A 24,593-nucleotide genomic window follows, 5' to 3' on the forward strand; every position below is an offset into this window, starting at 1 on the left:
AATTAATATGTACAACTATTGGGTATTATTTGTAAGATCTATAAAAAAAAATTTAAAAGTTACACATACTAACTAACATAGGTCCACGTAATATATCGTTAAATATTTAGGTGCAGGTAAAAATTAATTAAAATTATAAGCATAATAATTAACAGAGGTAGTATATCGATAAATGTACGATAAGAGTTTACAACTTGAATATCATTATCCAAATATTATCATTGATCACTGAAAGGGAAAATATCATTGATCACTAAAAGGGAAAAAAACTGTTTACAAAATCAAACAATTCTTTTGTCTTAGGAGGATTGGATAAAAACATACCATGATGACCACCTTTATCAAACAAGGACCTTACACTCACTCCTTTTTGCTCCAACAATTTAACCAACTTAACATTCCGATCAAAAAGCGGGTCACCATCACAACCCGTCACCCCGATTTTCCAACCCAAATCCCGAACCTCATCCCATAATTTTAACCCATCACCTACAAAGGGGTCACAATACTCGTGACTCCGATTCGACCCGACGGGCAAAGAGAGGTCCCACAACAAATCATTAACAACTAAACTCAAGGCTTCATCATTAACCAACCTAATCTCGGATTTAGTACGCTCAACACCACCAAAAAACGGTTGGATCAAAATCAATCCCTTAATAATCAACGGCTTAAAATCATGGATCTGATTAGCTACCTTTAATCCAACATGATAGACTATATTACCCCCTGCACTCTCACCCATCATAATACACCTCGTTAAATCCCCGTAATTTTTTATCCACTCATCTTTACCTTCTTTAACCCAATTCAACGCCTCCAAAACGTCGTCGTATTGAGCAGGAAGACAATGTTCGGGTGCGAGTCTGTACTCAACCGAGACAACTGACGCGCCGAGTTGACTCGCTGATTCAGAGCAGAACTCGTGAACAACAGGGGTGGCTACACTGCAGAGGACGAATCCACCTCCATGAACAAAAACTAGTATTGGGAGTTTCTTTGAGGTTTTTTCGTGGTTCGAAACGTTTTTTGGAAGGAAGATTCGAATCGAGGAGCTGTGATCTGAGTTTAGAATGACGTCTTTGGAGAGAGAAGGAGCGGAGGTGTCAGTGGTGGAAGGAGGGACGGTGGGATAGAACTCGGGGAGGCGTGTTAGTGTACCGTCGGAGTTTTGGATGCGGTGGAGGCGGTTATAAGAATCTATCGGGTTTGAATACGGTAAGTGTGACATTATTTTTTGTGACGGAGATAATTTTTGGACGGAAAGGTAAATAAATATGAGGAATATGAAGACGGTGGTTGTCGTGGCGGCGGTAACAGAGGTGGTGAGATTTCTCATTCTTTGTATAGAGATCTGAAATCAAAGTACTGAGTAATAAATAAGATAAATTAAATAAGATAAAAGACCAAATCACCCTTTAAGTAATTTGACCTTGAACTACTTCTTCCTATCGTCCCATGATCCCATCTTTTTGAAACAAGGGTAGTACGTTACAATACTTATATTTGGTGTTAGACAATTTGATTAAAAAGGCAATTGGAAACTTGACATTGGGAAGCTTAAACAGGCTTCAGAAATAGATGATGATTATGGAGTTATCATTAAAAAAATTATTTAGCCAAATTGCTACATGAGTACGTGCTATATATTACAATACACTCGTATCTCTTATTAACTAAGTGTTCGGTGTAGGTCATGAACTCATGACATAGTATGAAGCTTTTCACTTAGACGAAAAATAATACAAGTAAATTATTACAAGAAAACATATATGAAATTTGTAAAATTATACTGTCAAAAATTATAAATGACTTAGAATTTCAATTACAATAGAAATTATATCATGTTTTTTCACTCAAATGACTAATTTCGAGGACAAATAAATGGCTAATAACTTGAGAGAAAAAAGCCTTTAACAAAATCCAACAATTCATCTGCCTTGTATTTAGAAGGATTACCCACAAACATCCCATGCTCACCACCTTCACGAAACTTAGACTTAACATCCAACCCTCTTTTCTCCATTAACTTCACCAACTCTACACTCCGATCAAAAAGCGGGTCACCATCACAGCTCATCACCCAAACCCGCCACCCCAACTCTCGAACCCGGTCCAATAAACTAGAACCACCATCTTTAACCGAGTCACAATACTCATGACTCCGGTCAGCCCCAATCGGCAAAGAGGCTTCCCAACACAAGTCGTTACATTTAAGATTTAAAATTTTATCATTTTCCAATCGGAGCTCTGACTCGGTTCGAACCAACCCGCTAAAATACGGTTGGATCAAAACCAAACCCTTTATCTGTAACGGTTTTAATTCATCCACTCGAGCTGCGGCCATTAGTCCAGTATGGTAGACTATATTACCTCCTGCACTGTCACCCATCATAACACAACTCGATAAATCTCCGTACTCTTGTATCCACTCATCATTACCTTCTTTGACCCAAGTCAAAGCCTCTAGAACATCATCGTACGCTGTAGGAAGACGATGTTCAGGGGCGAGTCTATACTCAACCGAGACAACCAACGCAGCGAGCTGGCTCGCTGCGTAGGAGCAGAAGTCATGGAAGTTCGGGTGAGCGGCACTTGCAACAACAAAGCCGCTGCCATGAACGTACACAATAATAGGATGTTTCTTCCTAGGAGAAGATGACGATGAGTTAAGGAATAGTTTGGGTAAGAAGACTCGAACCCAAGTCGATTTGTCAGAGTTAAGAGTTACATCTTTGGAAAGAGAAGGAGAATCTAGGTCATCGATGGAAGGAGGGACGGTAGGGTAAATGTCTAAGGGACGAGTGAAGGTTCCATCAGGGTTTGGGGTAATGTGGAGGGTTTCTTTAAGGTTTGGGATTATTTTGTTGGTTTCAGTCATTTTGAAGTAGGTAAAATAAAATGAGAAGAGTAGATGTAGTGTTACTTCTTGTTCAATGACTACTGAGAAATGATTTAATGGTTTTTATTTATTTATTTATTTAAAAGTGGGAGATTGGGTGATCGCTTCTTGTTCCCCAAGTTCAATTCATGTGGTATGGAGGCAAGCAATTCAAGTGGGGTAAGGTCTTCTTTGGCGGGCGCTGAAATTTCAATTAATAAATTACCTCGTATATTAATAGACTAGTACAATTGATCTTTAAAACTTATTCTTCTGAAAATTAGATCGACTTAGGCTGAATACACCATAGCTAAATAGTTTCTACTAATGTTCATAGACTAATTGTAAAGTGAATCATGTGTTTCAATCATTGAGGAATTCTTAAACTCTAATAACTCGAGTTTATAGGATTCTAATAATGTTCGTTGGTATCAAGACGGGTATCATTTTGTAATACCAACATAGAATTATCTTGATACCGCTAAAATATTTTGCACTTTAAATACCGTTAAACGTGTATTTTGATATCTTGGTTATACTTATACCAACAGACTTTAATTGTTACATTCCTATTGAACACAAGCTATTTGAACCCAAGAAATTCTCGCATTTGGGATCTAAATGGGCATTAAAAAAAAAAGATCTAACAAATAATAAAGGACTTGGTTTGTCTTATCTTTTATGTGCATGCTGGTGAAGTGGTGAATGGTGACGGATTGATAGCACAAGTGGTTGTTGTAGATTGAAGTACACATGGATTTTGGGTGTATGACTAAGGCTAAGTGAAAATTGTATGTGGCAATAAAGTATGTGTGGCTATTTTATTGGGCCAATATAGGTTTGACTTTTAAGTAGGTCTAAGAAAAGATTTTTAACAAAAATGTGGGCTGGGCTTGGTCTTCAAGCAAAAAAAAAAAAAAAATTGCCATACTTCGTATATATTTATAAAAAGGATTTGAAATTAGAGTAATGTAAAAGTATAGTCCTCTTATATACTATCCCTATTTATTTTATATTATTTATAATTTTAAAATATTTTATGTCTCACAAAAATTACCTTAAAGTTGTAAATAATATAAGACGGAGGCAGTAATTTGGGTTTAAAATGTTAATTAACACATACATTGTGTGTAATTAAAACTACTATGTTACTATGTGTACATAAATTATGTATGCAAAGGTTGTATTCCCTTTGCCACTCTAAGCTTACCCCATATGAGTATTGTCACTATGTAAATAAAGAGTGAAAGAGATACGAGACTAAAAATAATGTATGTGAGAGTAAAATTGTGGTCCTTCGTTTTAGCTTAAATAAAATAATACTTATCTTAAAGACAAAAAAACTACAAGTAATAACTTAAGAGAAAAAGCCTTTAACAACTTAAGAGAAAATGTCTTTAACAAAATCTAACAATTCATCAGCCTTATACTTAGAAGGATGACCCACAAACATCCCATGCTCACCACCTTCACGAAGCTTAGACTTAACATTTAACCCTCTCTTCTCCATCAACTTCACCAACTCCACACTCCGATCAAATAGCGGGTCACCATCACAACTCACCACCCAAACCCGCCACCCCAACTCTCGAACCCGATCTAATAAACTCGAACCACCATCTTTAACGGGGTCACAGTACTTGTGACCTCGATCCGCCCCAATTGGCAAAGAAACTTCCCAACACAAGTCATTACATTCAAGTTTCAAAACTGAATCATTTTCCGAACGGAGCTCGGACTCGGTTCGTTCCACACCGCTAAAATATGGTTGGATCAAAATCAAACCATTTATCATCAACGGTTTTAATTCATCTACTCGAGCTGCGGCCATTAGTCCAGTATGGTAGACTATATTACCTCCTGCACTGTCACCCATCATAATACAACTCGATAAATCACCGTACTCTTGTATCCACTCATCCTTGCCCTCTTTCACCCATTTCAAAGCCTCCAGAACATCGTCGTATGCTGCAGGAAGACGATGCTCAGGAGCAAGCCTGTACTCGACAGAGACAACCAACGCAGCGAGCTTGGTCGCTGCGTAGGAGCAGAAATCATGGTAGTTCGGGTGTGCGGCACTAGCAACAACAAAGCCGCCACCATGAACGTACACTAGGATAGGATGTTTCTTGTTAGAAGAAGAGGAGGATGATGAGTTAAGGAAAAGTCGAGGCAAGAAAACTCGAACCCAAGTGGATTTTTGGGAGTTGAGAGTTACATCTTTTGAAAGAGAAGGAGAATTGGGGTCATCGGTGGAAGGAGGGACGGTTGGGTAGATGTCAAAGGGACGAGTGAAGGTTCCATCAAGGTTTGGGGTAATAAGGAGGGTTTCTTGAAGATTTGGAATGTTGTTAATTTCAGTCATTTTGAAGTAAAATGAGCAGAATAGATGTAATAGTTATTGGGTAAAAAACCTAAATGTTAATTTTAGATTTGAAATGTAGTCTAATGACTTATTTTGGTAATTGAAAAGGCCTAAAGGAGCAAAAGAAGGGGGTGAAAAGTTAAATAAAATGAAAAATGAGTAATGAGAAATGATATGGTGAGCTTTTTTATAGTAGTGGGAGATTGGGTGATCAGATCACTTGTTCTCCAAGGTTCAATAATTGATATGAAATGGAGTGGAGGCAAGCAAGTGGGAGTAAGATCTTCTTTGGCGGGCGCTGAAGTTTCCGAATTCCAATAATATATTATACAATTTACTTAATTTAATTATGACTTATCCGTTATTAATAGTTAATTAGGTTAAAAGTCTTAAAACTAGTACTCTCCCCGTTCCTTAATTAAATTCCTACTTCTAACTTTTATTAAGGGACGGAGAGAGTAGCATTTACTAAATTATTACTCAATACTCTGTAGTCAGACTAGTTGTAGAGTGGATCATGTGTTTCAATACATTTGAGATCTAAATGAGCATAATAATAATTTTAAAAGATAAAAAGTAATTAATTTGTTATATCTTTTAGGTTTATGTGCATGTTGGTGAATGTGGTGATGGATTGATACATATAATACAAGTGGCTGTGGAAATATAATAGGCACATGGATTTTGAGCCTTTGACTAAGGCCAACAAAACTTTTGTCCGAGACAATGTTGGGCCAATATAGTTTTAAGTAGGTTCAATAGAGATGAAAAAAGCTTGATCTTCAAGCCCAAAAAAAGCTTGAAAAATAAGGCCAAACTAACAAAACATGGTAGAAAACATTAATACTTGGTATTAGTTTTACGTATGGATTGAAGCTAGGAACCTCGTGCTTTGTTTAAAACAAGATCCCAAGATTCATGGGCGTTCTCCATATATGCAACTAAAAAGGAGCTTAGAAAACTGTGAAATGGTTTGATAGTGTGCATCAACCAGTTGAAACTAGAAAGACTCCATCCACGTTAAAGGCCTAGCAAATATTCTTTTGATCCAACCTAGCACGTATCAGCCCACTCTATAACCATGCCTTACAGCCTTTGAGAACTTTCAAGAAAAAAAAAAAAAAAAAAAAAAAAAAAAAAAAAAAAGAAAGAAAAAAAGGTTGATTTGACCTTGTTGTTGTCTTCTTAATTTTAAATTTTCAATCCAACTTTTTCTTTTACCTTTTATAACCAGTAATCAGAATTACGAGTAACTTGATAATCAAATTCATAAACTTATTAATAAGAACATAAGTTTGATGTGTTTCATCATGTAAGGAAAAAAAAAAAGCTAATAGCAACGAGTTTAAGACTATAGAGCATGATTAGTTTCAATTTTAAATTACACATGTCAAAATCATCATGGCCTAATTTTAAAATGGGCAAATAGACCTTAAATTGTTTGAGACAACCCTAAATTTCTTATTTTTTTAAATGACAAATTTATTTGATCACATTTGCCAACGGACGATTTAACGATTAATATCTCTACATACCAACATGTTAAAATTCTAGAAAGTTAATATTAATAAAATTAATGTTGAGGGCCTTGAAGAGATTCAAATAAGATCTTAAGTGACTATATTTTATCATAGCTATATATAAACAAGGTACCCCATGTATATTTAGATTGTCAGCAATATTTTATCTATTTTTTTCCAAGTGTTTCCCTTGAAAATAGTGTCTTGAAAAACCTCTCACAATAAATGAGTATATGGTGCACCAAAAAAAAAAAAAAAAAAAAAAACAAAAAAAAAACAAAGAAATTATAAATTTTGTAAAAATTCAACTTAGCCCGGACAATACTTTGAGTGTTTATGTTGGGTTAACCATTAGTATTTTTCAATTGATGACTCAATCTTCTCAAAATTAAATTTGTAGTTAAACAAAAAATAAAAAATAAAAAAAATAAACGTACAGTGTGACATAACTCGATGGTAACTGGTAAGACATTTACTCAATCTTCTCATAACTAATTGAACAAAGCTACTTTTATGAAATGAGATTTTAATTCATTGTGAGAAATTTAGTGTTAAGGGGTATGTAAGGTTATGATATCCGATCGATAAAGCACACAGAAGGAGCATTGTGGAATTTAATTTCAAGATCAAGATTTGCATTTGTACAATAAATATGATTCATTTTTTTAAAAGAACGATTTTGTTCTAAGCAACCACAATAAACAAATTTAAGCATGATATGGAGCTGAGTATTTTATGAATCAATACTCCTTAATTAGTTCTACAATTTGAGTTTCGCACTTGTCATTATAAAATTCTGACCATCCTTCTGTGAGCTAGGTCTAAGCTAAGGTTGCTATTTTTCTCGTTTATTTGACAATCATCTCACATCTAAACTTGCTGTTTTTGGGAAAGGAGCAAGAGAATGCATCATCTTTTTTCTTTTTTTTTTTTTTTTTTTTTTTTTTTTTTTTTTTTTTTGACACAATAGAATGCACCATCATCTTCAATTATGTATTAGTAAAAAAAATGGCCAAGGTTACTATACAAATAGTGCAAAAAGTAAAATTCTGTTGATCAAATTAACACAAAGTATTAGTTTAGTAATTACAAAATCAAGCATTATTGATTACTGTACATCAAAAATGCTTAATATTATAACATCTCATTGTTTAGTTTGTCCATCCTATATTTCTCATCTAATGATCTAATTGATTTCAAGTTGATAGCATCTAGAAAGCTAGAATTCATACAAAGTGGAAGACATATTTAATTTAGGTATTACTGTACTTTTGTATATATCCGATGTACAATAATATTATTGTACGTAACTTTTATTGAATTTTGGGTAAATTTTAGATTTTTTGGGGTAACTTCTATCAATAAAGTATAAATGACTTGTATTTATATAGGGTAACTTATAAATACTGGGTAACTTTCATTCATTGTAGGGTAACTTTTGAATCTTTTTAAGGTAACTATAGCATATGTACATCCGATTTTTTTTTTTAAAAAAACAAGTTTATCTTATTTTAGAAGCCACAAGATCTGATTAATTATAATTAGAGGGATGAGCTTAGTTGTTGTTCAGATGTTCATTCCTCATTGTCTATAAATACCAGAACGCCACAAATTAAACAAGTTCAAAAATTGATCAATTACTAGAAATTTAGGGTCTGTTCACATTTACTGAATTGAACTGAATGGATTGGAGCTGAACTGAATTGAACTGAATAGAGCTGAAATGGATATTTTATGAGAGAAGGAAATTAGGAGCTGAACTGAACTGATTAGAACTGAACTGATTGGAACTAAACTGAACTGAACTGAAATTAAGCTGAAGTGAATAGACCCTTAAGGTATATTATCGGTAAAGGAAATTTTTAGGTTAAATTCATTAGAGGGACATACTATACGTACTTTTACACCTCACAAAATAAGAAGAAAAATCTAAAGGAACTATCTTTAAATTTGTAATCTTCTTTATTATAATCAATAGCTTGATTAGCTTAGGGTTTAGTTAATGTTATTGGATTATTTATTTGGATATAGGGCATTTAAAAGTACGGCAATAATAAAGAATAAGCAATCAATTAGCCGCAAAGGTTATAAATGTGAAGTAAAGCATGCTAATGAAGATGAGACCAGTAAATTGATTAGTATGAGAGTCTAAATACAATAGCTTAAATAGCTATCAAATTAGTAGGGTAATTTGATCGAACTAATACAGTGCAGTGTTTTAGACAATTGTACCGGAAGGAAAATACTTGATAATGGAGTTTAAAGAGTATTTGGAGCTATTGTAATACCATAAAAGCCTTAAGAATAAAATTAGGTCACGGCAAAGTTTAGAGTAATCATCGCACGTCCCATAATTCAATTGATTACTTACTAAAATATGCAACTACTAATCTTTTCAAAAGAAAGCATATTGTAATATAACCAACACAAAGAAGTAAATATCTAGATGATCAAGACATATTTTATGAATGAATTGATTTGTTTAAAAAAAGATGATCAAGATATATCATGTACCTTGAAGGAAATGTTAGGGAAAGCCACAAATATGGAAGAAAAGTTCACTAACAAAGCTTTAGTAAGACGTGACTCTCATAGGCACAGTAACTGATCACTTGACTTCAAATACGTGACTCTAAAAGGCACAGTAAATCACTTGACTTATAAAGACGTGACTCTAATAGGCAGAGTAATAACTCACTTAATAAAGACGTGATTCTAATAGGCAGAGTAACTCACTTGACTTATAAGTTAGATGTTTCGTGCTTCTAATACTTTTAATACGAAACAGCCAACTAATCTAACACTCACAAGGGCACCAAATTATTAATAACCTCCTCCAATGGAAAAGACTTGATTGAAACATCAAAATTTAATCGTATACAAAGCACACCAAGTAGATACAATACAAGATATATATCTGTATATACCCAACTGTATACTTTGTATGTTAGATCAAATTAGGAAAAAAAAAAAACAGTTTAGTCATTAATCTTCCTTCAGCTTTATAATATGAAATTAGTTACACTAGTTATATATCTGTATATACCCAACCAAGTGTAAATGATAATAGTCACTCCTATTTTGATTTTACATCTCAAGTACCAGTGTATGATCTCTAGCTTGCAGTAATTATTACATGTCTGAAGTACTACATGAACCAGCTTTGATTTACATATACTGTAATACTGTATGTGTCAGCTACAAACAATGTGCTTGAATATTTAATTACGGAGTATAACTTATGAAGGTAATATTTAATGTCTTACTAATCTCCAAACACCAACAATGCTAGATGGGTTAGTCTGACAATTAATTAATCACATTCAAGTCAACATAATTCGTATAATGTACTACAAGCTAATCATGTGACAACTAGATCTAACCTACAAAATAATAATACTCCGTATTACTTACTCCCTCCATCCCTAAATTTAAAGTCTCTTTCTTTTTATTATGTGAGTAATAAATATTACAAAGAGGTTTTGTATTAAGGGAGTATAAATTTTAGGTTTGAGAGATCTCTCTTATACTACTGTTCTCCGAACTCACTAAAAAAAAAGCTCAAAATATTCAAGCAAAATTTACAGCACATTCTCAAATAATACACACATCCCAAACCAAAAAAAGTCAATTGACACACAAGTAGTAATAATCCAAACAAGTAATAATGAAATTAATTAACCAGTCTAGCCTAAAATGGTAGAACACATATATTGATTCACAAATTAGTAGAGTACTACTGTAATAATTAATAGTACCAAAAAAAAAAAAATTCCTTATTGAACAGTCACAATCACTGACTCACATCATTTCTCCTACACTTAAATTCTAGCTTCAATTATCCAATTAATTACCTCTCAATAATTTTTTTTTTTTTTTTTTTTTTTTTTTTTTTTGGTAAATAGGGTATCCCAATAAATTTGTCAAGAAAACCCCTCAAAAAATAAAACCCTAGCATAAAAAGTACCCTAAATACCCCCAACAATGAACAGTCAATTTTATAGGAGTATTTCCTCTTTCTACCACATACCCTGAGTCCCTGACAAATGGCACAAACCCACATAAACATTTTTCCCCAAATATAGATATCAATAAATAAAATTAAAAAAAAAAAAGGAAAGACCTGTAATGTTTTTAATTAAATTTGTTGCAGAAATCAATTGCAACGAGCAGAGGCGGCGGATGAAAGCGACGACTGAATCTGCAACAAGTGATGGTAACAGTCAGCTGCTGTTGGTCGTTGTTCTGGGTTTTGCTCCATGCATTTTCCTTCCAACTCTTTTAGCTGTTTTCCTACTATTCCTTCTGATTTCACTTCACTTGTCTTTATCAAATTCCCTATTCCATAAACATCCACTTTCACCCCATGCACTCCTCTCCCCATCTCCGGCGCCACCGCTGTCGCCGATTCCGATACGTTATATGGATTTATCTGTGGTGCCCCTACCGCCTCCTCGAACCCCGCCACGAACCACTCCTCCGCCTTGGACTCCATTACCATTAGGACTTTTTCCCATGACAAGCCTCTATGCATGAAACTTAGGTCATGTAATGCTACTAGAGCTTTTGCTACATGTTTTAGGGCTAATACTAGTTGTTGTGTGTTCTTTGGCTTTGTTTTTACTCCTCTTGGTTTGAACACAAGGGCTAATTCTTCTTCGTCGTAGGAGATCATGTGTTCCGCGTGTGGGACTACTCGTTGGTCTAGGACCGAGTAGATTTCCTTGGTTGTTTGCCATCTTCTTTTGCTAGGGTAGAATCTTGTCGTCGTCGTTGTTGTCATTTCAATTATGTTTCCATCGCCTTGATCAAATCGTTCATAGTCGCTTTGACAACAATTCTTGGTGCACCTCTCGGCTAAGGAGGCTAATAAGATGCCAATTCTCCAACATGGGACTAGTAACTTGACTCTCTCTGAAGGGTTTGTTAGGTCAAGGGAGTAGAGATCGGTTCGGGTTATGTGCGAGTCTTGAGATGATGATGAGGGTGAAGGTGAGGGTGGGCTTAATGCACAAAATGTAACATTGTGTCCAAGAGCATAGTACCCTAACAAATAAGGAAGGTCATTGTAGGTCCATGAAATTTTTTGTGTAATAGTCGAAGAAGGATCAATAAAAGGTTGTGATTCTCTAAGTTGATCAATTTCCTCACCTCGCCAAAGACAAAGATTCTTAACCATTCCTGTTAGATTCGGCCATTGATCTCGAATGGACTCAGAAGATGTTGCCTTGGTGAGTTGCTTTCTTGTAAAGACCATCTCATATGGACAAAATTTTGACACCACTCGGTTGATGCAATCATCCCATAGGGAAATGTAGGAGTCCCGGCTTGATGAGGTTGAGGCGGTTATGCTCGGGGTTGATCGGATGAGCGAGCTAAGGATGTCAATGGTGAATGATTTACAATCTAGTGGCTCGTTTGAGGATGTGGTGAAGAAGAGCTCTCTCCCTTGAGGCAAATCGCGGTATATGTCCTTACGAAGGGGAAGCCGAAACTCCTCCGGTGGAGGCTCTTGTATGTACCATGAGAGCTCAAACAATGTTGGTAGTGTTGTCGGTGGCGATCTTAGGCAGCCAAGATAATACTCTGTAGGGTCTTGGAACTCCCCTACAATTAAGAAGTTAAAAAATCACTAAATCACTTCATATAATAAACTTTTTCTTCAATTAACAATTACCTCAGAATGTAATATTAATGAGGTTTATACATGTAACAAAAAAGAAGCCATAAATTAATTTAATGTAGAAATGTTCTAATTGGATAAAAAAACAAAAAAAAAAAAAAAAAAACCTTACATCTTATTGATGGTTCAGCTGCTATTGCAAAGGGAAGTCTCTCATTAAAATCTACAAATAACAAACACATAAATAACATGATCATATATAATACACACATTATTATGCAACATTGAAAATAAGTCGATAACACTATTATGAAGTAGTTTTAGCTAGTGTTGAAGTATGTTTATACCGGCTGAAGGCGAAGAGGGGTACTTTCGTCTTCCTAACACCTTGAGCTGTTGACCGGGGGCGAACCGGTCAACGGAGAAGCCCTTTAGAGGGCCATCTTCAAAGGCTTCCAAAGAGGAAGCCACCATAGAATCATCAAAGTAAATAAGTTCATCCGCATTCAACAAATTGTTAGACCCTTGTACTTTTACTCTCCCTCTATGGTACTCACCTTCCTCCGCCCACAAGCTCACCCACTCTTCCCATATCATCCTCATTCTTCCGATTCTTCGGAGCTCGACTCGAGGCGACCCACTCGTCGTTGACAAGGGTGACATTCCTACGTTTGATGATGAATGTGGCTCGAACCCAAGAAAGGGATTCCTTGGGTTATGCATCAAGTAAGATTGCATTTGCCTTGGCCTTTCTATAAAAAACAAAAAATACAAAATCATTAATAGCTTTATTCCAATTTAGTTATCACATTACTAGTTCGTTATTGATAGATAATATTACTCTTTTCGAAATCCATGATATGATGAGTAATATTCTCTAGCTACAATTTCAAATTACAATATCAACAACACGTGATAATAATAATAAATAATTAAATAATATGAGACGGAGGGAATAACAGACACGAACATACCTGAAAACATGCTAGAAAGAGGAAAAGTATCATCCCTAAAAGGGTGAGGAGGAGGCAAAGCTTTAAGACTAAGATCACAAGGATTAATAGTACTAGTAGAAAATGATCTAGAACAAGTTTGAAGAGAAGTAAGATGAGAAGAATGTCTCATTTTAGGGCCCATAAATTGAGACAATTCTTCAAAAACTTCTTCATCAAAAGAAGCAGGTAATCTATGAATCTTTCTTTCATAAGGTGAAAGTCTAAAATAACTCTTTCCAACTTGTTCTCTTTCACTACCTCTTTCCCATTCATACACCTTCCTAAACTCTCCCAACATATTGTCCCACTTTGTCCCTGCTGTTTTTGCATCCCTATTTACTCCATACTTGTTTAAGAATTCTGCCACTTCTCTATCTTTTTCAGCTCTTGTTTTCCCTCTCCCTCCACTTCCTCCTACGCTTTCGTACCCGAAACCGGAACCGGAAACTGAACCCGAACCATCTCCTTGATACTGAGCCCTCCAAGCCTTAGCTAGCCAAAGCATTTCATGGGGTTTCCAAACTGGACTTACATACTTCCCTTTCCTAAACTGTTGCTGTTGTTGTTGCTGGTTTTCTTGTTTGTTGTTGAGTTCTTGACCAGTTGAAGAAGATGGGATAGGAGAAAGTGAAGGTGAAGAAGATGAATCAGGGGAAGTTAATTGGGCTTGTGGGTTTGAAGGAGATGGGCTTGATTCTGGGTTTTGAAGGCCCAATGGGCTTTGTTGCTTCCATTGATGATGATGATGATGATGAACATATCTTGGCCTTTTTGATTGTTCAAAATCAAAGCTTGAAGGAAGAAACAGAGGAGGTGGTGGAGGTCCCCTGATTTTCTGGGTTGTTGCTGAATCTCTCTCTTCTTTCTGATGATGTGGGGAATTTTCTCTCTCTTCTTTGTTTTCACTCATTTCATGGAATTTTAAATAAAATTGGAAATAAAAAAAATTCCACTGTTTTTGGTATGATAAAACAGGGGACTCTGTAAAATTAACAGGGGAAAATAGATGGGGTTTTGCTAATTTTTCTGGTTGAATTTGAGAGAAAAATGGGAGCTTTAAAAAAAACAGGAACTAGGGTTTTGGAGGGGTTTGAATAAGGAAGATTTATGTACTGTACTTAATATTATTATTACAGTGAATATTAATATTATTAGGAAATATTTGAAAGTTAAAGTAATGAAAAAAAACAGAGGAAGAAGGAGGGAAAAAAAGTGAGAGAGAGATTTGTGGAAACTAACTGTACTAATGAATGTGACTGTTCAGTTTTGGCATTTTTTTTCAATTCAAAACCCTGTAAAAAGAAAAGTTTTATGAAAAAATTTTATATTTTTTGAAAATTTGATGGGTCATTAGAGTTGAGAGCGAAAGTACGAAACAAATTTGCATGATTAATTGGAGAATAGGGGGAGTAATGATTGTACTCAGGTCTGAAATACGCGGCTCTTATCAGTTTTTTCATGCTGTAAATTTCAGTTATGTTAAAGTATGTTATGTTGTAATGCAATGCTATGCTTTTGTTGTAGAGATTTGATATTTAGGCTATTTTTCGTAATGAAATTAATAATTATGTATACTATCTTGTGGTATCGTTTATCCTCTTCTTATCCAATTTGGACTCTGATTAGCCATTGTGCTCTTGTTTAATCGGAAGTTCGGAACGATTTACTACACATCTGTGCATGGCAGCATGGTTATATATGTGTGTACAAAGCTCTAGTTAGAACAAGTCTAGAAGGATTATGGTGTTTTCAACGTCAGACTCAAGTGCCAATGTTGAATTGTATTGCAAGTAGTTTGGATGAGAAATAGGAAAGAGAACCAAAACCATTTCAATGAGCAAAAACAATGGTCAATCGAAATAGATTAATATCAATAAGTAATAATCAATACTACCAATGAGGCCGGGCTTAGTAACTAAGACCGAGGTTCAGTGAAAAAAAAAAAAAAAAAAGACACGAAGTAATAATCAATAGTGATATACAAAAGTCAATTTTAATAGCTTAGTGAAAAAGGCCGACCTAACCCAACCAACTAGCTTAGCTACGTTAAACCTGTAAAAAAAAATAGCAAGGTCAAAGAGTGATCGAAGTATGACTTGAGTAGTTGAGCTTACGTAGTTACGTGTCAAGTCATGTTTCAATGTGTTTGTGTTTAAATCAAATTTTATACCTTGTCATGTTTTTCTAAAACAATTATAGATCAATTAAAACCATCGGATCGAGCATGTAACGTAAATGAGTAGTGAATAGTGCCATATTATCCAAGTAGTGTTTTTTGGTCGTGCCATGCCTTGATGTCGTTGATGAGCAGGTCCGAATTGATGCAATCTTTAGAACATGATATTATACGAATGAAAATGAGGCAGAGAAAGCCGAAAGGTGATAGGAGATAGGAGATCTCCGACTTTTATTGAGCTTTCTATCTATTTGGGTCTATTTTCCAGGGTGGGTTCTTTATTTTTAGGGATGTGGACTACACAAATTCAATGACTACTCAAGAATTTGGAGTTGACAAACACAAATTATATACGTAGAGAAATTGGAAAATTATTTTATTTATTTATTTATTTTATTAGGAAATGAAAAATGATATTTTTGGATTTTCCTTTTCTTTTTGAATGGTTGATTTTTTTTTTTTTTTTTGGCAAATAATATTGTAGGTTTTGAACTTTTGATATTTTGAGTACTAGGCAATTTTTTTTTTTTACAAGTTTATGAAATCCTTTTTTTTTTTTTTGACAATGAAATTGTAATTAATTTTCAACAATAATACAAAAATAAATGATCTAAAGATTTTTAGGAATAATATTTTTTTTATAAATTGATTTATTGGGAGACAGTCAATGTTAATTAGTTAATTAATTAATAAAATAATATGTGGTATAGTCCTTGATTTCCACATGTTTTAATCTTTTAATTTAACTATCTCAATCACTTTTTCTACTGTATAACAAAACAGAAGCATGCAGAGATATCGACAGTGAACTACAAAATATCATCATCACGATCAGATATACCCCGAAATAATAGAGGGAAAAGAAAAAGAGAAAATGGAAAATATACAACATTGTTTTTGTTTTTAAGTGGTAATGTATGCAGCTCCACCACTAGGATGGAGATAAGGAACCATTCAATTTTATTACTTAGACAAATATATTTTTTTAAAAATACAACTTAGAAAAATAGATTAATCAAAGGATTAAATTAATTATATAGGTAATGGATTATTTAGATTAATTTCCAAGGTCCACTATAAAAATAGAAAATTCAATTTCCAAATTCTGTTAACCTTACATATAACTATATAAGTTCACGATTCGTACACAAACGGTTAGCAAATTTAGATTGCTAATAGATTCAAAGAAAGGGAAATGAGGTAGTCTGGCATTACATAAATGTGGGCTTGATGTTTCCCCTTTATAAATACCCGTATTAAGGTTTTTACATATATATGCATTTTTTTATATATAGAAAGACACAAAGAGCAATTGACATAAACAATTAGGCTTTGTTCTGATTTACTAAACTGAGCTGAATTAAAGTGAACTAAACTGATTGGAGCTGAAGTGAACTGAATATTTTATGAAAAAAGAAAATTAGGAACTGAACTGAACTAAAAATAAGCTGAAGAGAACAAACCATTGACTACATTTTCAATCAAGATATTGGAATCGAATGAAGGTAGTCATAGAGGTATTTATTGCTCATTTCAAACTAAATCAACATTTATTTTATCTATTTTTTAAATAAGCATAGTGAATGAGCTCGAGTGTAGCTTTTTTTTTTAGAGGTAGATACATGTGGTTGTATAAATTATTGAATGAGCATTTGAGGATGAAACATTGGAGATGGACAGACCAGATATGAGACATTATGCCTTCTAAAATTTGAATTTATATTTGAAGTTAAGATTAAAATTTATTTTGAAACAAGGTTAATTTTATTTAATTGAAACTTTTTCAGAATGAAAATTTTAATCTCACAACTCACCTGAACAACGATTCTATATTACGGAGTACAAAGTAAGAATTGGTGATAGAGAATATACTTAAATGTTCTCTTCTTATAAGGCCACTTAAAATATGTGCTTATAAAAAATAATCCCGGTGGACTTATGATTAAGAAGGTTATGGTTCAAGACTTTAGGCCCATATTATAGCATGTTTAGTAGTCCCAGTCAAGAGATTAATCCTCCAATAGCCTACATAATCATGTGATAATGTCCCTACTACCAGGGACTTGTACTCTACAAAATGCGATGGATCAAGCCCATCAAACTATATAGCACATGAATTTCCTAAAATGTTGTACTTCTCCCTACGTGGTCATATAATACACCAAAGAATTCCTAACGTCGCTATTTCACACAATACCGTTTTGATTACATATGTTTTGTTATTTTCACTCGAATTTTCCTACTTATTTTTAAGCTCGAAAACCCAATTCAGAACTTATTGACTTTTTACTTGAACTTATTTTTCCCAAAACTACTTTCATTGAGATAAAATGAACAAAGTCATACGGACTACATTCGATATAGTACATCTCGATGATGAATTCAAAGCTATTACTTATAAATGAGTCTTGAAAAAAGTAGTACAGAAACATTTGCACTATCACTATCAAACAGCATTGACTCTGATGTTTGCAAAATGTGTAGAGATGATCAACATAAATTTCGGGTCTATCTTGGATGCTATATATAGTTTTGTCATTTTGTCTCATCAACAAAACTTAAAAGTTCCTTTTATCCTTGTCCTTGTATAATGCATGCTTATAACTTAAATAAACTTTTCTTGTATGACTTTTATCCTTAGCACAGAAAAAACTCCATAAAATTCAGAAACCGTTAGCTTTTGCATATTCAATATTCATGTAATATAATTAATAAACCTAAGGTCTGATAATATAGACTGTTATGTTATACTATAGTATTAATTATAAATATAAGTAGGTATATAGGGTTAGCACTTAGGTCATAGCTAGGGTGGCGTCTCTCACTTTATACATGCATATAATTGCATGCGTCTGAGAAATATGCAGCAAATAAACCAAACCATACATAAATAAGCTAGCTTCATTTCATTATTGCTCATTCACGAGTTTATGTATTAGGACTTTTTAGTAAGAAAGAGATTGTTCAATTATTTTATCTTATTTATTTATCTTGTCAATATATATATATATATATATATATATATATATATATATATATATATATATATATATATATATATATATATATATATATATATATATATATATATATATATATTTTATTTATTTAAGTCACTGATTTCTCATATCATAAGTCCTACCTAAGCTTTAATGTCGGACATAAATTAATGAGGAAATGAGTAGGGAACATTATAGCTGTTTGTGGCTGCTTTTGTTATTTCTAAAATTAGTAGTGCACTAAATTATATTTATAATTTGTAGGCAATGTCACTTCAAAATAAAACTTTATTGCTTTGTAATTAATTCAATAATTATGTTGTATTGTCATTATAAATCACAATAAATTTGGTTAGACCTAAAACAAACGGGCACCTAGCCTTTCTGGCCTGGCAATTATTCTAACTGGCTTAATAAGTAATGTTGAGCCAATGAGCCTAGTGTATGTAATTAGCGTAAATAACTACATATGTTATTTTATGATGTCTTGCAATTAGACCCGTGCTTATATGTTCAAGTATTAAACATGGATGTACTGTGTTGGGTAGTCGTATGTAGCTTTAGGATTTGAGTTTTAAAATTAAAGATCAATCAACATCCCATGAACGTGTCGTGCATTTGTATCAAGGTATTATTGATTAGGCTATTGGCCAGAGGTGGCCGTGACCCTGTTCTTTTGAAGTGTTGTAGTTTGCTCTATTTAGTATAAATAAGTTGTTATGTTCTGCTGACACTTACTTGCTCTGCTCTGATCTGCTCAAAAGCATAAAAGAACAAGGGATAGAAGCTCAAAAAATCAGGGCTGAGGTAACAGTGGTGTTCCTAGAAGGTAAGCTCGCCTAGAGTTGTATACGTACTTAGTACTTGAACTTTATGCCAATACAACTATACAAGCAGTACGTTATCTTAATTCAATCAAATTAAATGATCGTAATTGCTAATTACATACAACAATAAAGAGTTGTACTAAGCCCAAATATTTTACTTCGTTCCTACTATATTCAACACCCATATCATGCCAAACACAAGAGGACGAAGTTAAAAGCAGCAAGCTAAGGTCAAACAAACAAGCCCATACATTTAAGATATCGGATTTGATTCAATTCACATTCATTCATATAGAAAATCACCACATTCTGAGTCTTAGCAATGAATGAATATACTTGTATGATTTTTTTTTGTATATATATAAACATTATGTAAAAGATTTGATTGTACTAACAAAGAATGAGGTCGGTGTTGATGCACACAAAATGGCCAACTAGAAAAAGTTGAATATTAATAAAGTCTCCTGGGGCTCTCTATAATATGAATCATCAACCACTTCTGGCAATTTGAAGGCATATTTCTCTTTCAATACTAGTACTATTCGTACCCACCAGTCATATCTTCACAAAAGAATAGTGCATTCTTGTACAAATACTTCAATATCTTTCATAATTTGATCATGTTTACTCGATCATACATATATACTCGGAAAACAACCTGTACAACCGTTGTATATCCTACATGAAATGAAATAACCCGTGCAAGGTATGAATTGATATTATGTTTGTTTAAATAATTATAAAATTATTAGTTAAAAGAATTTTCCATAATTTTAAAAAAAATTTGATGGAGCATCCATTAGAGGTTGTGTAGGAAATCTTATAGTGGGGTCCTCAAATGGTATTATTCCTCCAATTGACTAAACATGTGGGGTACAACTGTTGGATGATTTGTGCTAGGATTTCCACTATTCTTTTGGGGCACCAAATCCCTGACTTTGCAATTTGCAATCATAATTTACTGTTTGGAAAGATACCACTTATACTTGGTGATGCACTTTCTTTTAGGACTTTCATCCACATCATATAATTATACTAGTGCAATAATTTTTACTACGTATAAGTTTTGATTTCTTCAAATATGTTATATACTTATATCTATTTTTAGAGGCATGTTGCACATAAGCATATTGGCCAACCATTCATGCATGTATATTAGGGACTGGGTAAAAACATAAAGGACTCTCTAAAAGATCTTAAGATTCATCATAAGTCATAACACTGGATCTTTGTTTCATAGTTCAAAGGCTGTGCGAAGTAAAACTCAAACTTAAAATTAACACGTACTACTTTGATTAATTTGGTGTTAACACTCCTTAAAGAATGCAGCTTGAACTGTCCTATAATTACAAAATAATAGAACTTATAATTCAGGGCCTTCAAATTTAAGTCCTTCAGTCCTTGTGCAACCGCCCCTTTGCACACCCTCAGTACCACCCTTGAAGTGTATGTTGATAGTAACATGGAGTAATGTTTTTCTTGCTCTATGTGGGACAATTTATTCTTTACCGTTTTCTACTAATGGTGCGTTTGGTTAGTGGGAATGGAAGTTTAGGAATTAGAAGTCGGGAATGGGAGTTTAGGAATTAGAAGTCGGGAATAGGATCGGGAATTTATGGTTGAAAATTCAATAAATTATTGTCAATCTCTTGTTTGGGCTGTAAAGGGAATTGATTGAGAATAAATTTCTATTTACAATAACCCCCTTACTAATGTAATATCCTTATGTTTTTAATAATGGCAAATTGGTCTTTTCCTCTTTATTTCCAATTCCCATCTCTATTACTTGCCCCCCTCTCCCCCACTAGGTAATAAAATCATGAGAATAGTGCAATTTTATTCCCATTTTCAATCCCAACAACAATTCCCCTTCCCACAAAACAATAAACAAGGCAATATATACTCCCACCTCCTCAATTCCCATTCCCAAGCCCCACTTCCCACATACTAAACACCCCCCTGTATGGCTTAATTTTAGGCCCAATCAACATACACTTGTAGTAGTTCACAATACCCCCTCTGTTTTTTCATAACACTGTACATGGCTTATACTCTGTATAACTCATGCATGTTCTATTAAATCTTGTTATAGGCTAAATAAAGTATAGTTAAAGTTGAATGATTTTTAAGGACAATACAGATTACAAATAAAGTTAGGATAGGAGATTTAAACTTGTAACCTAACGTATATATACCCCAAATATTAACCAACAAATAGAATAATAGGACAAGACCATACTAATTAAATAAAATAAATAGATTAATCTAGCATTGTTGAGCTTTAGGGACTGTTCACATTTGCTGAATTGAACTGAAGTACTGAACTGAAATGAATATTTTATAAGAAAAGGAAATTAGAACTGAAGTGAAGTGAAGTGAATTGATTGTAGCTAAATTGAACTGAATTGAACCGAACTGAACTGAAATTAAGCTGAAGTGAACAGGCCCTTAATTTCATATGATGTTGACAACAATTTTACACAAGGTCAACCCATTTAATTTTTTTTTAAAAGAAATAAACCTTTTTTTTTTTTTTTTTTTTTTTTTTGCAGTATGGAGCAATCCCCACTATTTATTGACCTATTTTGACTGGAATCTGCCACTATCAGCAAGTAATATTTTGTTGTTATTGTTGGACGCGTGTGGAGGCATATTGCATATCCACCAATCAATACATGGATGATTTAAATCCAGATTATGGGTATAATTATCCTCCTAAAAGATTTACCAACTTTTTTTTTTAAATAAGGGGGCACAAAAGGTGATTGATGCCTGATGTGTAGAGACTTTGCAATGCAAGCTTAACAAGGTACAAAAGTGTTTGATGGTGGATTAACTTTTTTCATCGAAATTGAAAGTTAGAGCTATTTCAGTCTTTCAGAGAAATATAAACTTTATGAAATTATAATTTTTGTAATTAACAGTCATTTCACATGATTAAGGGTAAAGATCAAGTCATGTTTACTAAAAGTTAATTATTAGGTTTTTAAAGTTTTCACGTATGAATATCACCTTATTAGGGAATTTTATTTTTTATTTTTATTTTTTTGAAAGGTTTTCAAAAAAAAAAAATAAAAAAAAAAATAGGGATATTTATGTAAGAGATCATATTTTTATGTAGAACTCAACCTGCACTTGAATATACCAGTCTTGTTCAAGCAACCTGAATTCTCCGAATTGAAATCAATTTCTTTGTTAAGTAGTTATACTTTAATAAAAACAACTTTTTACTAAATAAAACTAATTACTACCTACCTATTTTATATATATGATTACTAATAAAAATTTAAAACTAATTGAAAAAGGTCATACTCAAATTCTCATCTTATCCATTGATTTTATGGCCTATCTATAATAAACCATTTCCAATTTCGTACATTTAATTTGTCACTCAATAACATCTATTTATTTCATTCTATAGACCCTTGAATGCAAAAGCCTTCAATCAAATGACTTTCTCTTGAAATAAAAAAAATATCTCTATCAATATATTATTCACTTGGAATGCAAATGACTTACCATCTAATCTATATTATGACTTTGTGATTATTACTCCGTAATAAATAGTACGGAGTAATCGTTACAAACAAATTGATCTAGACACTAGTCATGAGTTAGCACTTCATTTACAACCTATTATCATCAATTGTGTTAAGTAAAAAGAAAATATCATTCTCTTCTTAAGGCATTGTTAAACTTCCCATAAATTCATGGTTATATTAATCCAAAGAAACAGCAGTCAGCAGCACTTGCATATAAGTGTCTACTCCTGTAATGACGCACCATAGAGTGTAGAGATACAGCAGCACTTGCATAGAGCCACTGATCATACAACGTCGAAATATGAGTTTAAGTTGGTGTGTGAAGCATTATATTGTTGTACGAATAATTGCTTGATTGCACGGATTGATTATATTCATGCTGCTGTTGGCATAAAATGAACATTGAGCATAAACTTGAGATGCAAAGAAGTCTAATGCACTCTAAGTGCACTTTCCATATTAGTGATCTTTCTTCTAGAATCACGTACTACTAGTACTAACGTAATGCTGTGTTGGAGAAATGAGTTTTCCATAACAATAGTCTTAAGCACCAATCTGTTTATTGGTAATTTATGTAGCTATTTGGAGAATTGGAGAGGTATCTACTTGTTTGAAATTATGCCCAAACCAACATCTATCTTTGTTTGAAATTATGTTGTTGTATTTGATGGGCTTCAAATGGTTATAATCAGCTTGACTATAGTGGGCTTAGTTGTGTCTAGTACATAGCCTTTACTCTTTAGGTGTTTTATTCACTGAATTGCACCCATACTTTGGAAATATTACAACATTTCTATGTTATGGAGTTGATAACTCGGGTTCGCCATGTAACTTTTTCGACTAACTTGTAACACACCATAAAATGTTGAGCTAATCTGACAGTCATATCAAATGTCTAACACACAAAATTTTATTTACCTATTTATATGATTTATTTATTACCAGCCAATTAAATACTTATGTAAAGAATTTCCTAGTAGTTGTAAAATACATATCAAAAGCTAATTTTATTGCATTCACAATCCATGATAGCCGTATTAAAATACATGTCGAAATCTAATTTTATTGTATACACCATCCATGATAGATGTATAAATAATTTTTAATAGTACATTGAGAAGAAAATCGAAATTTCTATCTTTCAATTATCATAATATTTCACTTAAAATAACACATCTTCCAATAATCATTACAACTAATAAAGCATCAAATGAGGTATTAAAATCTGTTAAAGATACCCAACTAAACCATTATCAAGATTTTGTCATCCTATTTTCTGGAAAAAATCTTCTTTGATCCTCTTCCCATGGTTGCATATTTGTTAATTATACCCGGTGTTTCATACTTGTGTTTATGATATTATATTTGATTTAGAACGAGGATTGATATCGTATAATTCGTATCCCATGATTTGTTAGCTACACACACTTATAAACAAATAGTGAGGACATCCAATGGAATTAATCAATGATTAATCATAGGGTCATAGAATAAAAAACAAAGGGTACATTGTTTTGTGACATCTCTTTTATGCATGGTTTAGCAACAACATTACCTTAAAAACAAAGTACTCTTCTTAATTAATAATCTAAAAGTAAGATATAAAGGCATCTAAATAAATCAGCAAAATCAAAACATGATTGTATGCTAATCATGTTCTTTGAA

General features: G+C 33.2%; 2 protein-coding genes and 3 pseudogenes across 2 annotated transcripts; all 5 read right to left on the minus strand.

The window, feature by feature from the left end:
• Window positions 1-148: 148 nt before the first annotated feature.
• Window positions 149-1,364, minus strand: LOC145564484 (carboxylesterase 1 pseudogene; annotated as a pseudogene).
• A 326-nt stretch (window positions 1,365-1,690) lies between these two features.
• On the minus strand, window positions 1,691-2,945 carry LOC145564485 (carboxylesterase 1 pseudogene; annotated as a pseudogene).
• A 1,212-nt stretch (window positions 2,946-4,157) lies between these two features.
• LOC145564486 (carboxylesterase 1 pseudogene) lies at window positions 4,158-5,358 on the minus strand (annotated as a pseudogene).
• A 5,353-nt stretch (window positions 5,359-10,711) lies between these two features.
• On the minus strand, window positions 10,712-13,052 carry LOC145565660 (crinkler effector protein 8-like). The gene is made up of 3 exons (XM_081625590.1): window positions 12,737-13,052; window positions 12,562-12,612; window positions 10,712-12,373 (listed from the first exon to the last, which is right to left on the minus strand). Exons 1-3 carry the CDS (start codon window positions 13,050-13,052, stop codon window positions 10,923-10,925), a joined length of 1,818 nt encoding a protein of 605 aa, XP_081481716.1. The 3' UTR covers window positions 10,712-10,922.
• A 174-nt stretch (window positions 13,053-13,226) lies between these two features.
• LOC145565661 (uncharacterized) lies at window positions 13,227-14,404 on the minus strand. The gene is made up of 2 exons (XM_081625591.1): window positions 13,364-14,404; window positions 13,227-13,270 (listed from the first exon to the last, which is right to left on the minus strand). Exons 1-2 carry the CDS (start codon window positions 14,292-14,294, stop codon window positions 13,227-13,229), a joined length of 975 nt encoding a protein of 324 aa, XP_081481717.1. The 5' UTR covers window positions 14,295-14,404.
• Window positions 14,405-24,593: the final 10,189 nt, after the last annotated feature.

The sequence above is a fragment of the Chenopodium album genome, chromosome 10 (assembly GCF_948465745.1).
Source record: "Chenopodium album chromosome 10, dcCheAlbu1.1, whole genome shotgun sequence".
Lineage (NCBI taxonomy): Eukaryota > Viridiplantae > Streptophyta > Magnoliopsida > Caryophyllales > Amaranthaceae > Chenopodium > Chenopodium album.

Excerpts from the sequence above, each read along its gene's own strand:
- LOC145565660 (XM_081625590.1), bottom strand. The coding sequence starts at position 13,052 with ATGTCACCCTTGTCAACGACGAGTGGGTCGCCTCGAGTCGAGCTCCGA. Across the intron at positions 12,613-12,736 it reads CCCCTCTTCGCCTTCAGCCG|ATTTTAATGAGAGACTTCCC; the intron begins GTATAAACATAC and ends TGTTATTTGTAG. Across the intron at positions 12,374-12,561 it reads AGCTGAACCATCAATAAGAT|GGGAGTTCCAAGACCCTACA; the intron begins GTAAGGTTTTTT and ends TCTTAATTGTAG.
- LOC145565661 (XM_081625591.1), bottom strand. The coding sequence starts at position 14,294 with ATGAGTGAAAACAAAGAAGAGAGAGAAAATTCCCCACATCATCAGAAA. Across the intron at positions 13,271-13,363 it reads TCTTTCTAGCATGTTTTCAG|CTAGAGAATATTACTCATCA; the intron begins GTATGTTCGTGT and ends TTGAAATTGTAG.